General features: G+C 40.1%; 1 protein-coding gene across 1 annotated transcript; it reads left to right on the top strand.

The window, feature by feature from the left end:
* The first annotated feature begins 8 nt into the window (after positions 1–8).
* Positions 9–10,899, top strand: LOC149470276 (cellular communication network factor 6-like). Its single transcript, XM_089665397.1, has 4 exons — positions 9–56; positions 3,000–3,129; positions 3,306–3,499; positions 10,237–10,899. Exons 1-4 carry the CDS (start codon positions 9–11, stop codon positions 10,516–10,518), a joined length of 654 nt encoding a protein of 217 aa, XP_089521523.1. The 3' UTR covers positions 10,519–10,899.
* Positions 10,900–12,524: the final 1,625 nt, after the last annotated feature.

Genomic DNA, 12,524 nt, shown 5'->3' with positions numbered 1-12,524 from the left:
GATGGGCAATGTTGAAATGCTACCTTAATGCTTTACGAAGCATTAATGCACAAAAGGTGAGAGTACAGTAGATGCTTTTACTAACAAATTAAATAAAGAAGACTTTTGAATCACAAGATATTTTTTTATAATTATAATACAGTAGGTAATAACTTTGTCAGAGATCTTTGAAGCATCAATCCAAAGAATAGTCTCGTTACATCATAGCTGTCTTTATACTATACTTTTCTTTGTAAAAAAAAAGTTAAAGTTTATTTGTGGCTATGAAAATGCAGATATACTGTATACTGTGATAAGATACTAAGCAAGCAGTGACTGAAGATGGCTATAGATGGGCTCATCAAGAGCCACCAGTGCTGAGACATCTTCATTTTGTTTTCTACTTTGGAACTTACTGCATAGTACCTTGTTGCTCAGTTGATCCAGTAGTACACACAGGGGTTTATTTACTAAAGCTGGATCACTCAGAATCTTTGTACTTCTGCATGGAAACCAATCAGCTTCCAGGTTTTATTGCTAAAACGTAATTGAACGAGCTGAGGTTAGAAGCTGATTGGCTACCATGTACAGGTGCACAAGATTCTGAGTGAACCAGCTTTAGTAAATCTCCCCCTCATTGTAAAGTACTTCTTCTCAGTTGAATACATTGTAAAACGATGTATGCAATAATGTGTGCTTCCAAATGGTAGAAAAACTAATTTTTGTCCCCTGCAGTAACATTCCATGGTCTAATTCTAGTCAGATTGCTGCATCAGGGTATCACACTGGGAGCAGAATTAAAATGTTGATGGCCACCCTGGCAATTAACCTCTGCAGAGTCAAATCCATGTTATTAACAGAATACCTCGTAATAGAAACCAATGGGCCAGAACAAATGATCTGTGACCAAAATAGAAGATTACCAAGGTCCTAGCTGGCAACCAACATCAATTCAAATATCTTTGGTCTCAAGAGAGACAGCAGATATAACAGAAGGTATCCTTACTTCCAGCACAAAACCTAAAAGCAGGGAACTCAGTCTCTGCTTATGGGTCAGTGGTCAGTCATGAAAATCTTTTTGCCCTCTTTTAGTCGTGTGTATGTCCAGACCTGATGGTGTATTGAACGGATATAGCCATAATTTTACAGAACCAATATAACCAATATGCATACAATTGTTTCTGGCTTCTTGGTCATCATAGGTGTAAGATATGGCTTTACTGGCTCTATAGTGTCATCACATTATCCCTTTACAAAGTACATACAAATGAACAACAGCCCCTCTCACATTCAGTCACACATTTTTGCTCAATGGCCAACTTGATCAGACACCAGTTAACCTTAGAGTATGTGTCTGGGGTACCTGGAGGAAACCAAAATTTTGCACGCAAATAGTATCCTTGGTTACAATTGAACTTGATACATCAGTACTACCCACTGATTTACCTTGCTAATTTAAAGATGGACAACCTTGAAAACTGGTTAAAGTGGTAGTATACCACCACCAAAATAAAAAGGACCCCAGCATGTTTAGGTCATGTACCAGTATGCGCCGTATACTAGCACATTATGACAGACTTACCTGGACACGGAGCCCTCCAGCTCAGCACTGTCATGGCTCCCGGGCACATCCATCTTCAACCAATCTTCCTTCCAGGTTCGCGAACTCCGGCTTTATGAATGGCTGGGGCGCTGATGACATCACTCCAGCGTGTCTCTTCAGAGTGCATGTGCTGCAGAAGTCACCGGCTGCATGCTGTGTGAATATTTCCTAAACAGTGCAAGTTTAGGAGATATTTACTATTTCAACAGCTAAGTCTTATTATAGGCTTACCTGTAGGTACAAATTAAAAAGTGGACGTTACTTTCACTTTAAGACAGGTATGGCTGTATACAAGCTCCACTCAAGCTTATTAGTCATATCCATCTCTTTAGCACACTCCTACCCTCGGTCTACCTGTCTATATAAGCTCATTCATAAAATTTACCTCTCCTTTGCAATCCATAGAAAACTGGACATACTGAGCCATATATTTCTTAAATTGGTTAGTATGAGACCTAGAAATATTGGTAGGAGTTCCACATTCACTCTGTATGCAGGTGTGTATTTACCACAAGGCATTTGCATAGGGCGGCATTTTTCAGGGGGGCAGCAGAAGGGACACACACGGCATGAGAACCTGGTGGGTTCCGAGACATGCTGTGGGTTTCATGACTGTGTATGCACAGCCTGTCTCGTTCCTGGGGATGTCTGGAGCTGTGAAGGAGAGTGTCTTTCTTTGTCGCCCACCAGGGGTTATGGTGGCTGGTGTATGGGGGGCAGTGGTAGTGGAAGGCTCGGGTGAAGGGCAGGGGTGTTCTTGGTCAATGTCAGGCTCTTTCTGTGGGGGGGGGGGGGGCACCAATTGTTGTGTTGCCTAGGGCAGCACAAAACCTAAATACACCACTGTCTGTATGGACTCTGACCTAGCTTCCCTAAGGCATTAAAAAGAAATTTCTTCATACATATGACTTTGGCCTTTTATAAACGTACATACTTAAACCTAGTCTGGTTTACCTCCCAAAATAAGCCTTGTATACCCTGAAAAGACTTGCAGCCCAGGAAGAGATGACAGTAGCTGGAGAGGGTTTAACTGTGGAGATGAGAATCTTGCACATTTTAGTACAGGTTTAAATGCAGTATTTCTCATATAGATAAAAGTGTACATATGATTGGAAAGCTTCCTACTTTAGCTGATGGTCATGGCAGTGCTTATGGAACGCACAATATATGCTGGGATAAAATATCAAGCAAGAATATGCAATTCTCCAGGATTTTATACAGAATTACATTTTTGGTCAATTATTTGTGTATAGTGTTTAAAATAAAAATGTCATGAGACAAATATGGTTGCTGTCCTTATGACACTGATAGTTTCCTGGCTGCCATGCTAATTCTCTGGCTTTAAAACACCATAAAGACGCTATATATTGTTATTAAGAACATAGTTTCATACAAAGATCTTCTCTCTATTTGTTAGGTATTTGGGTTCTTGGTAGATGCCACTAGGTTGAATTACACACCAGCCTGTTGGCCCTTTTTGGAACTTAGTCCAAGAGTTCCAAAGTCTTCCACTTTTGCTCTAAACACCACAGTGAAATCAGAAATAAGTAGAAGTCGCCCCACTAAATCTTGAAAGAGAAACACCCAGGAATGCGGGGAAAGCTCTCATCTGGAGTGACCAGTATTATAAGCAGTGGGTGACCCAGCACACTGCTGTCCACCCTTAAGCTGAAATGTCAGTTTGTTGGATAACTCACTTTAAATTTACTATGCTTCGTTCTAGTATACAAGATTCTACCACTTGTTTGGAAAAAGAAGTGCCTTGTCCAGGCAACTCAATGGAGTCCATGTTCTAAAACATGTGGCATGGGGATCTCAGTCAGAGTTACCAATGAAAACAGCAAATGTGAAATGACAAAAGAAAGCAGACTATGCTACCTACGACCATGTAATACTACTCTGCTCAGTGCAATAAAGGTAAGCACATATGAAATTCCTTTTTAGGTTGTCAAGTTGAATGTTTTAAATGTATAAAAGCATTTTAAATTAAAACAGTTGTGGAAATTTACAAGTTATACCACAATAAATCCAAGAGCTCAAATTGTGGCCATGTAATTAACTTTTTTGCCATGCACCACTTGGCTGCTAAGTACTCTTCTCAGTAGGACTCAAACCTATATGGAATTTGTGCGGATGCTACATCAATAGAATATCATATAGGTTGCCAGAATGACATTGCTAATGAATATAAATTGGCTTACTGAAGCCCCATCATCTTCTATTCCAATATCTTGTCAGCTAAGGAGGTAACCTAATAAATGAATAAACTTAGCTCTTTCTGCCTCTGCAGGTAGATGTATTCACACAGGCAGTGTTCAGGTTAAACTGAAATATCCAATCTGTTTAGTTGTTATTGGAATGGCCAGGAATATACAGTTGTGTTCAAAATAATAGCAGTGTGTTGAAAAAAGTGAATAAAGCTCAAAATCCTTCTAATAGCTTTTATTTCCATACACACAAATGCATTGGGAACACTACACATTCTATTCCAAATCAAAACAAGAAGAAAAATATATCAAATTTGTGTTGTTCCTCTAAAAAAAAATTGAAGAAAAGTGAATATTAGACTGTTCAAAAAAATATAGCAGTGTTTGTATTCTTCTTTACAAACTCAAACATTCACTATATAAACTGAAAAATGTTTGAAGATTTTGCTTTCCTTTGAATCACTTAATTAATATTTAGTTGTATAAGCACTGTTTCTGAGAACTGCTGTACATCTGTGTTGCATGGAGTCAACCAACTTCTGGCACCTGTGAACAGGTATTCCAGCCCAGGATGGTTGTACTACATTCCACAGTTATTCTCTATTTCTTGGTTTTGCCTCAGAAACTGCATTTTTGATGTCACCCCACAAGTTTTCTATAGGATTAAGATCCGGGGATTGGGCTGGCCACTCCATAACGTCAATCTTGTTGGTCTGGAACCAAGATGTTGCACATTTACTGGTGTGTTTGGGGTCGTTGTCTTGTTGGAACACCCATTTCAAGGGCATTTCCTCTTCAGCATAAGGCAGCATGACCTCTTCCAGTATTCTGATGTATTCAAACTGATCTATGATCCCTGGTATGCGATAAATAGGCCCAACATCCCCTATGAGAAACATCCCCATATCTTGATGCTTGCACAACCATGCTTCACTGTCTTCACAGTGTACTGTGGCTTGAATTCAGTGTTTGAGGGTCGTCTGACAAACTGTCTCCGGCCACTAGACCCAAAAAGAACAATCTTACTTTCATCGGTCCACAAAATGTTGCGCCATTTCTCTTTAGGCCAGTCAATGTGCTCTTTGGCAAATTGTAACCTCTTCAGCACGTCTTTTTTCAACAGTGGGACTTTGCGGGGGCTTCTTGCAGATAGCTTGGCTTCACATAGGCGTCTTCTAATTGTAACAGTCCTCACAGGGAACTTTACACCTTCTTTGATCTTCCTGGAGCTGATTGTTGGCTGAGTCCTTGCCTTTTTGGCTATTCTTCTATCCATTCAAATGGTAGTTTTTCACTTTCTTCCACATCTTTCAGGTATTGGTTGCCATTTTAAAGCATTTGCGATCATTTTAGCTGAGCAGCCTATCATTTTCTGCACTTCTTTATATGTTTTCCCCCCTCCAATCAACTTTTTAATCAAAGTACGCTGTTTTTCTGAACAATGTCTGGAACGACCCATTTTCCTCAGGATTTCAGAGAGAAATGCACTGTAACCAGCATGTACAACATTTGCTGCCTTCCTTCCTTAAATAAGGGCAATAATTGCCACCTGTTTTTCAAAGAATGAATGACCTCACTAATAGAACTCCACACTGCTATTATTTTGAACATGCCCCTTTCAATTAGTGATTCAATTACACAGAATCAGCAGCATGCATGTCATGACTGGTGGGTCTGTTGGATTTCTATTACTCTACTACACCTGCTAGTAAATTATTTGCCATGTAGAAATATAATTTCTACCAAAACAGTGATTGATCAGATTAGTGATATCTGACTGCTATTATTTTGAACACAACTGTATATGCCATGCAGCCTCATAGAACACAAGAACACTGGCACTGGAAAGGAGTATTAAAGCATGTATAGTCCTAAATAGAACAAAAATCTAATACATTGCAGTTTTACATTCCTTATATGTATTTGTTTTCTTTCTAGTTGTTTTCCATTTAATTTCCCCTGGTGATCCTGATCCTGTGAGTAATACACTTTCTGTACAAAGGTGAAAACTCACTGTAATGTAACTATGTAAGAGCAGCATTGTCACCCTGTGATAAGATTTGTCTTGGAACTACAGGACAATTTTATCTCCATAATATAGGGGGTTGTTCTATAGTCCACAGAGAGAGAAAACTGAAATCAGGAAGTAATCTGCTCACTGGATTTCTCGCAGGATCAACAGGTATCAAACAGATGTAACAAATAGTTTTCAATGGTATATTTAACAGACCAAAAAAGGAGCAAATTACAGAAGTTATTGTTAGGGTTTACATATTATTATACAGGATTTATAGAGCGCCAACACTTTGCGCAGTGCTTTACAACATGAGGGCAGACAGTACAGTCACAATTCAATACAGGAGGAATCAGAGGGTCGTACTCGTTAGAGCTTATAATTCAGGATTTAAGACAAGCCTAATGCTTGGTACCCATGGTCCAAATATCAGCCACTATTGGCTGGTTCAACAGAAACCGGCCGACATTCGGCCCGTGTGTACAGGAGCCTGTCCAGCTGCTGTAGAATGGGCATGCCAGAAAAACATCTGCTGATCGACATCTGATCAATGCTGGCAGCCAATTTCTGCAAGCGCTGACTGGTGTGTTTTGGTGGAGAGGAGGTGCCCCTGTCAAAACACAATATCTCAGTGGGGAGATTGCTGTACTAACATCACATAGTTAGTACAGGGACCTCCTTGCGAACTCCTCTTAGTGTGTATCGGGCAGAAGAATAAAAAATGGTTTTACCAAAGCGATCTTTGAGAAAGGGTGAATGCTGTGGGGTTAGGAAGCAGGGAGAAAATTAAATTATTGTATTTTAATTTAAACAAGATAAAAGTAAATAGATTGTACACATTCCACACGCTGAATGATCTTCAAGTGCTTTCTACTCCATAATGGTTTTTTTCTTGTTGAAAAGTCTGCTTTAATATATTCACAGAGGTGTTAAAGGACAGTCTGGTTGATTTGCACAAATGCATCTGTGGCTGACAATTGTATATCAAAACAGACATGTTAGGGTTTATTTAGTAAAGGCAAAAATACTGTGCACTTTGCAAGTGTAGTTGCTCCATAGGTTAGTTAATGAGGTAAAGCTTCACTTTACAAAGAATACCCAATCACATGCAAATAAAAAAAAAAAAACAAAAACAAAAAAAACAGCATTTTTACTTGCATATTGGATAATGGAAGCAAACAGCTTCCCCTTGAAGAGTGCAACTACACTTGGAAAGTGTACAGTGTATCTGCCTTTAGTAAATCAACTATGTTACAGTATGTCTATTAGGAAAGTACCTAGTTGTTTATCTTACTGAAAACATAAGAGATTCCAGTTCTTGAATAAGATTTACATAGACGTAAGAATTTACTGATGTGTACAGTATACTCAGGATCTTGTTAAAAAGATCCTGAGTAAAATGTTCCATAAAGACCTCGTGTAAATGTATATTAGCATAAAGTTTTCTTTATTGCCAGTATTGCAAACATAAAATTTTCTATTTTTGCTTTACGACTCTGTATTCATCACTCTATTCCTGATCTTTCCGCAGCTGTGTGTATGGTTCCATAGATACAATATATAGATATACATACATACACACACACACACGCTGCTCCAAAAAATTAAAGGAACACTTTTTAATCAGAGTATAGCATCAAGTCAATTAAATTCCTGGGCTATTGATCTGGTCAGTCAAGTAGCAGAGGGGGTTGTTAATCAGTTTCAGCTGCTTTAGTGTTAATGAAATTAACAACAGGTGTACTAGATGGGCAACAATGACACGACCCCCAAAACAGGAATGGTTTTACAAGTGGAAGCACTTAAATGTTTTTCCCTACTCATCTTTTTTGACTGTGTTTCACTAGGCTAGCATTTGGCTAGGGTCAGTGTCACTACTGGTAGCATGAGGCAATACCTGGACCCTACAGCGGTTACACAGGCAGTCCAACTCCTCCAGGATGGCACATCAATGTGTCCCCCAGTACATTGTCAAGAGCATGGAGGAGATTCCAGGAGACAGGGAGTTACCCTAGGAGAGCTGGATAGGGTCATAGAAGGTCCTTAACCCATGGGCAGGACTGGTATCTGCTCCGTTGTGCAAGGAGGAACAGGATGAGCACTGCCAGAGCCCTACAAAACGATCTCCAGCAGGCCACTTGTGTGAATGTCTCTGACCAAAGAATCAGGAACAGACTTCATTAGGGTGCCTGAGGGCCCAACGTCCTCTAGTGGGCCCTGTGCTCAGTGCCTGTCACCATAGAGCTCGATTGGCATTTGCCATTCAACACCAGAATTGGCAGGTCCACCACTGGCGACCTGTGCTTTTCACAGATGAGAGCACGTTCACCCTGAGCACATGACAGACGGGAAAGACACTGGAGAAGCCAAGGAGAATGTTATGCTGCCTGGAACATGCAAACTCCAGGCAGGTGGTACCTTGGTTGGGATTGGAACCAATGACCCCAGTACTGGCAGGCGGAAGTGCTGTTTTGGTGGTGGGTCAGCGATGGTCTGGGGAGGCATATCCATGCAGGCACGCACAGACCTCTACAGGCTAGACAATAGCATCCTGACTGCCATTAGGTATCAGGATGAAATCCTTGGACCCACTATCGGACCCTACGCTGATGCAGTGGGTCCTGGGTTCCTCCTGGTGTAAGACAGTGCCCGGCCTCATGTGGTAAGAGCATGCAGGCAGTTCCAGGAGGATGAAGGAATTGATACTATTGAATGGCCCCCACATTTGCCTGACCTAAATCCAATAGAAAACCTCTGGGATATCATGTTTCGGTCCATCTGACACCACCAGGTTGCACCTCAGACTGTCCAGGAGCTCAGTGATGCCCTGGTCCAGAGCTGGGAGGAAATGCCCCAGGACACCATCTGTCGTCTCATTAGGAGCATGCTCCAATGTTGTCAGGGATGCATACAAGCACATGGGGGCCATACAAACTACTGAGTACCATTTGAAGTTGCTGACATTTCAACAAAATGGACTAGCCTGCTACATTATTTTTGCACTTTGATTTTTGGGGTGTCTTTGAATTCAGTCCTCTGTAGGTTGATCATTTTCATTTCCATCAAACGATGGGGCATCCTTACGTTCCTAACACATTACCCAGTCCATAGCAGTATAGATATCCAGCATGATATTTTTAACCATTGAGATCTGATGTGTTTTCATATCCAGCATGATATTTTTAACCATTGAGATCTGATGTGTTTTCAAAGTATTCCTTTAATTTTTGTTGAGCATTATATAACAATGCATCTATATCCACATCCGTAAAAAAAAAACACGCAGAAGAGGCCTTACACAGTGCTATACAATGAAAAATAAATCTAGACAGAAACAAGCATATACATAAGGAGGAGAAATAGACCCAACAATTAAATGTATGCAAAACACAATAGGGAGACAATTGGTTACATAGCAATTAATAAAGTAGAGAGAAATTTCAGTTTTCAAGATGTGGGTTTAAAATTAAAAATCTTGTTGCTATGCATGGAATGTTATGAGTGAAGAGGACATTAGTAGTACAATGGAGGAGCAGAGAACGTGTGCTTTAGGAAGCATATGTGAAGGAGATCAGAAATATAGGCCGGGGAGGCGTTGTGAAGTGTAGAAGGCAAAGGATAGTAAATTATATTCCTGGGAGGAATAGAAAAGTCTTATGCAGACCTAATGATTGATAATAGAGTTTAGGGTATTGTTAGTGGACTAGGAGGAGGACATTGCAGTTGTCAAGGCAAGAGGTTATGAGAGTGTGGACAAGAACTTTGTTGGTCTCTTGAGGAAGGTGCAGCCATGCTGCAGATGTTACAGAAGTGACAGTGAAATATGAACCAAGGGCAACACCAAGACAGCCTTGAAGAAGACCTTGAAAGAATAGTACAGCAAATAAAAAGAAAACAAAAGTGTCTTAAATGACAAATAATCAAAACTGTAAAATACAGAGGAAAGTTTAAAGTGATTGTAAAGGCTCGATTTGAAGAAAAAAAAAAATACATGTCATACTTCCCTGCTCTGTGCAATGGTTTTGCACAATGCAGCACTGATCCTTCTCTTCTCAGGTCCCCCATCAGTGCTCCTGGGAATTGCCCCTCGCCGAGTGCCCCCATAGCAAGCCGCTTTCCATGGGGGCACTCATGTAGGCTTGATCTCAAGCAGGCTCTGTGTGCCCTGACAGTGTGGCTCGGCGGCACCCCCCCTCACCTCCTTGCTGGCTGTGACTGACAGCAGTGGGAGTCAATGAGGAAGGAAAAAGTCGAGAAAGATTGGGCTCAGGTAAGCAAAAAGGGGGCTGGGGAGTAGCTGCATGCAGAGGGTTTTTTACTTTAATGCACAGAATTAAGGTAAACAATAAAAAACATCTGCCTTAATAATCACTTTTAGAAGCCGGTATAAATATAAATAATGGGTATGCTTTGTGTGTTGTATTATTTTTTAGATTCCAAAAGGAAAAACATGTCAGCCTACATTTCAAGAACCTCAACCAGTGAAATTGACGTTATCGGAGTGTTCAACAGGAAGGAGTTATAGACCCACTTATTGTGGTGTGTGCACAGATCGGAGATGCTGCATCCCCAACAAGTCTAAAATGATAACAGTCCAATTCCACTGTCAAAATGAAGGCTCCTTCAGTTGGAAAATGATGTGGATCACATCTTGTGTTTGTCAGAAGACCTGTATTAACCCAGGAGACATATTTGCTCATCTTAAAATTTTGTGAGTAGTAGTTTAGCGGTTTGGTTACAAAATGGTCACACTTTACACTGAAGCCATAATCTAGAAATGATCAGGAAATATATAAACTATGCACCCAAATCACTTTCAGGAACAAATGCTAAAACACACAAGATATAATAGTAGGAAATCACCTGCAAGATTCTTATTAGAAGGTACAATAATTTATATAGAAAATAGGGGCATTAGTGACAAGAATTCTAGGGAAAGTTTACATTTAAAACAAAGTTTTAATTCCCATAAGAATATACTATTCATAGTATTTACACTCTTTCTTGCCTCAACAAACCCAATTTGAATAATACAAGGTTTTATTCACTCAAAATTATTTTGATAAAAAAATTTAAAAAAATAATTTTCTATGGAATTTGTGTTTAGTTTTATTTAGAATTGCCCAGAAACCTGCTATGCATGGGACCTGTATATGCATAGTACATATCTCAACCCACTACTATCCTAGATAATAGATAATCCTTATTTTAAAAGTGTGACTATGAAACATACGCATGTGGCTGAGACTTTATAAGCACGTTAGATAAATACAGTAATGTATATACCAGATCTTAAAATCAAAAGAATTCTTTATTAAATAAAAATGTATATGTATGTAAATACAAATCGTAAATACAAATCATGCATGACAGATCTTTAAAACTGCAGCCTGGCCTCTCAACCCTATTTTTAAAACAATTGCCAAGGACCGAATGTGGGGTATGCACAAAGACTTAACACAGTCTTAAAATAAACTTCAAATCATACACATGTGGCTGCGACTTTATACGCACCTGCGTACAAGCAACCTGCATACAAAATCCTAAAATCATAAGATTTAAAATATACAGCAAATATAGCACAGCTAATCAAGCAAGGTTTTTATAGCCCTTGTAAATATAGCTTGTGAAAGAATATACCATGATCCTTGATGCCTCTAGAGGCGCTGACAGACTGAATGAAAATTTTGGGAAAAACTACATAAGGGTTGATTTACTAAAACTACATGGTGCAAAATCTGGTGCAGCCCTGCATAGAAACCAAACAGCTTCCAGGCCTTAAATTGAACAAGCTGAAGTTAGACGCTGATTGGCTACCATGCACAGCTGTACCACTCTCCAGTTTTAGAAAATCAACCCCATAGAATCCAATTGTTGCAGAACCTTGTGACAGCAGTAGTGGTGTTAGGTAGGCTTCTGTGGGGGTTAGGTGAAGGCATCGCTCTATAAATTTTAACACTCATGGCTCATGTTCCCCTTGGTCTTTGTATCATATAATATACCATATGCACCGCTAAGGAAGACAACTGTTTGAAATGTGGCAATTATCCCTGAGTAATGTATTTGTAAAGCAACCTATATTGAGATTTAATGAGACATGTGGAAAAAATATAGTGATATATTCTTTCCCAAGCTATTTTTACAAGGATTATAAAATCTTTGCTTGATTAGCCATGATACACTATATTGCCAAAAGTATTGGGACGCCTGCCTTTACACGCACATGAACTTTAATGGCATCCCAGTCTTAGTCCGTAGGGTTCAATATTGAGTTGGCCCACCCTTTGCAGCTATAACAGCTTCAACTCTTCTGGGAAGGCTATCCACAAGGTTTAGGAGTGTGTCTATGGGAATGTTTGACCATCCTTCCAGAATCGCATTTGTGAGGTCAGGCACTGATGTCGGACGAGAAGGCCTGGCTTGCAGTCTCCACTCTAATTCATCCGAAAGGTATTCTATCGAGTTGAGGTCAGGACTCTGGGCAGGCCAGTCAAGTTCTTCCACCCCAAACTCACTCATCCATGTCTTTCTGAACCTTGCTTTGTGCACTGATGCACAGTCATGTTGGAACAGGAAGGGGCCATCCCCAAACTGTTCCCACAAAGTTGGGAGCATGAAATTGTCCAGAATGTCTTGGTATGCTGACACCTTAAGACTTCCCTTTACTGGAACTAAGGGGCCAAGCCCAACCTCTTTAAAACAACCCCACACCATAATCCCT

Source organism: Staurois parvus, unplaced genomic scaffold (assembly GCF_062004578.1).
Source record: "Staurois parvus isolate SC_StPar_1 unplaced genomic scaffold, SC_StPar_1.0 ptg000048l, whole genome shotgun sequence".
Lineage (NCBI taxonomy): Eukaryota > Metazoa > Chordata > Amphibia > Anura > Ranidae > Staurois > Staurois parvus.
This window is presented reverse-complemented; position numbering and strand designations above follow the sequence as displayed.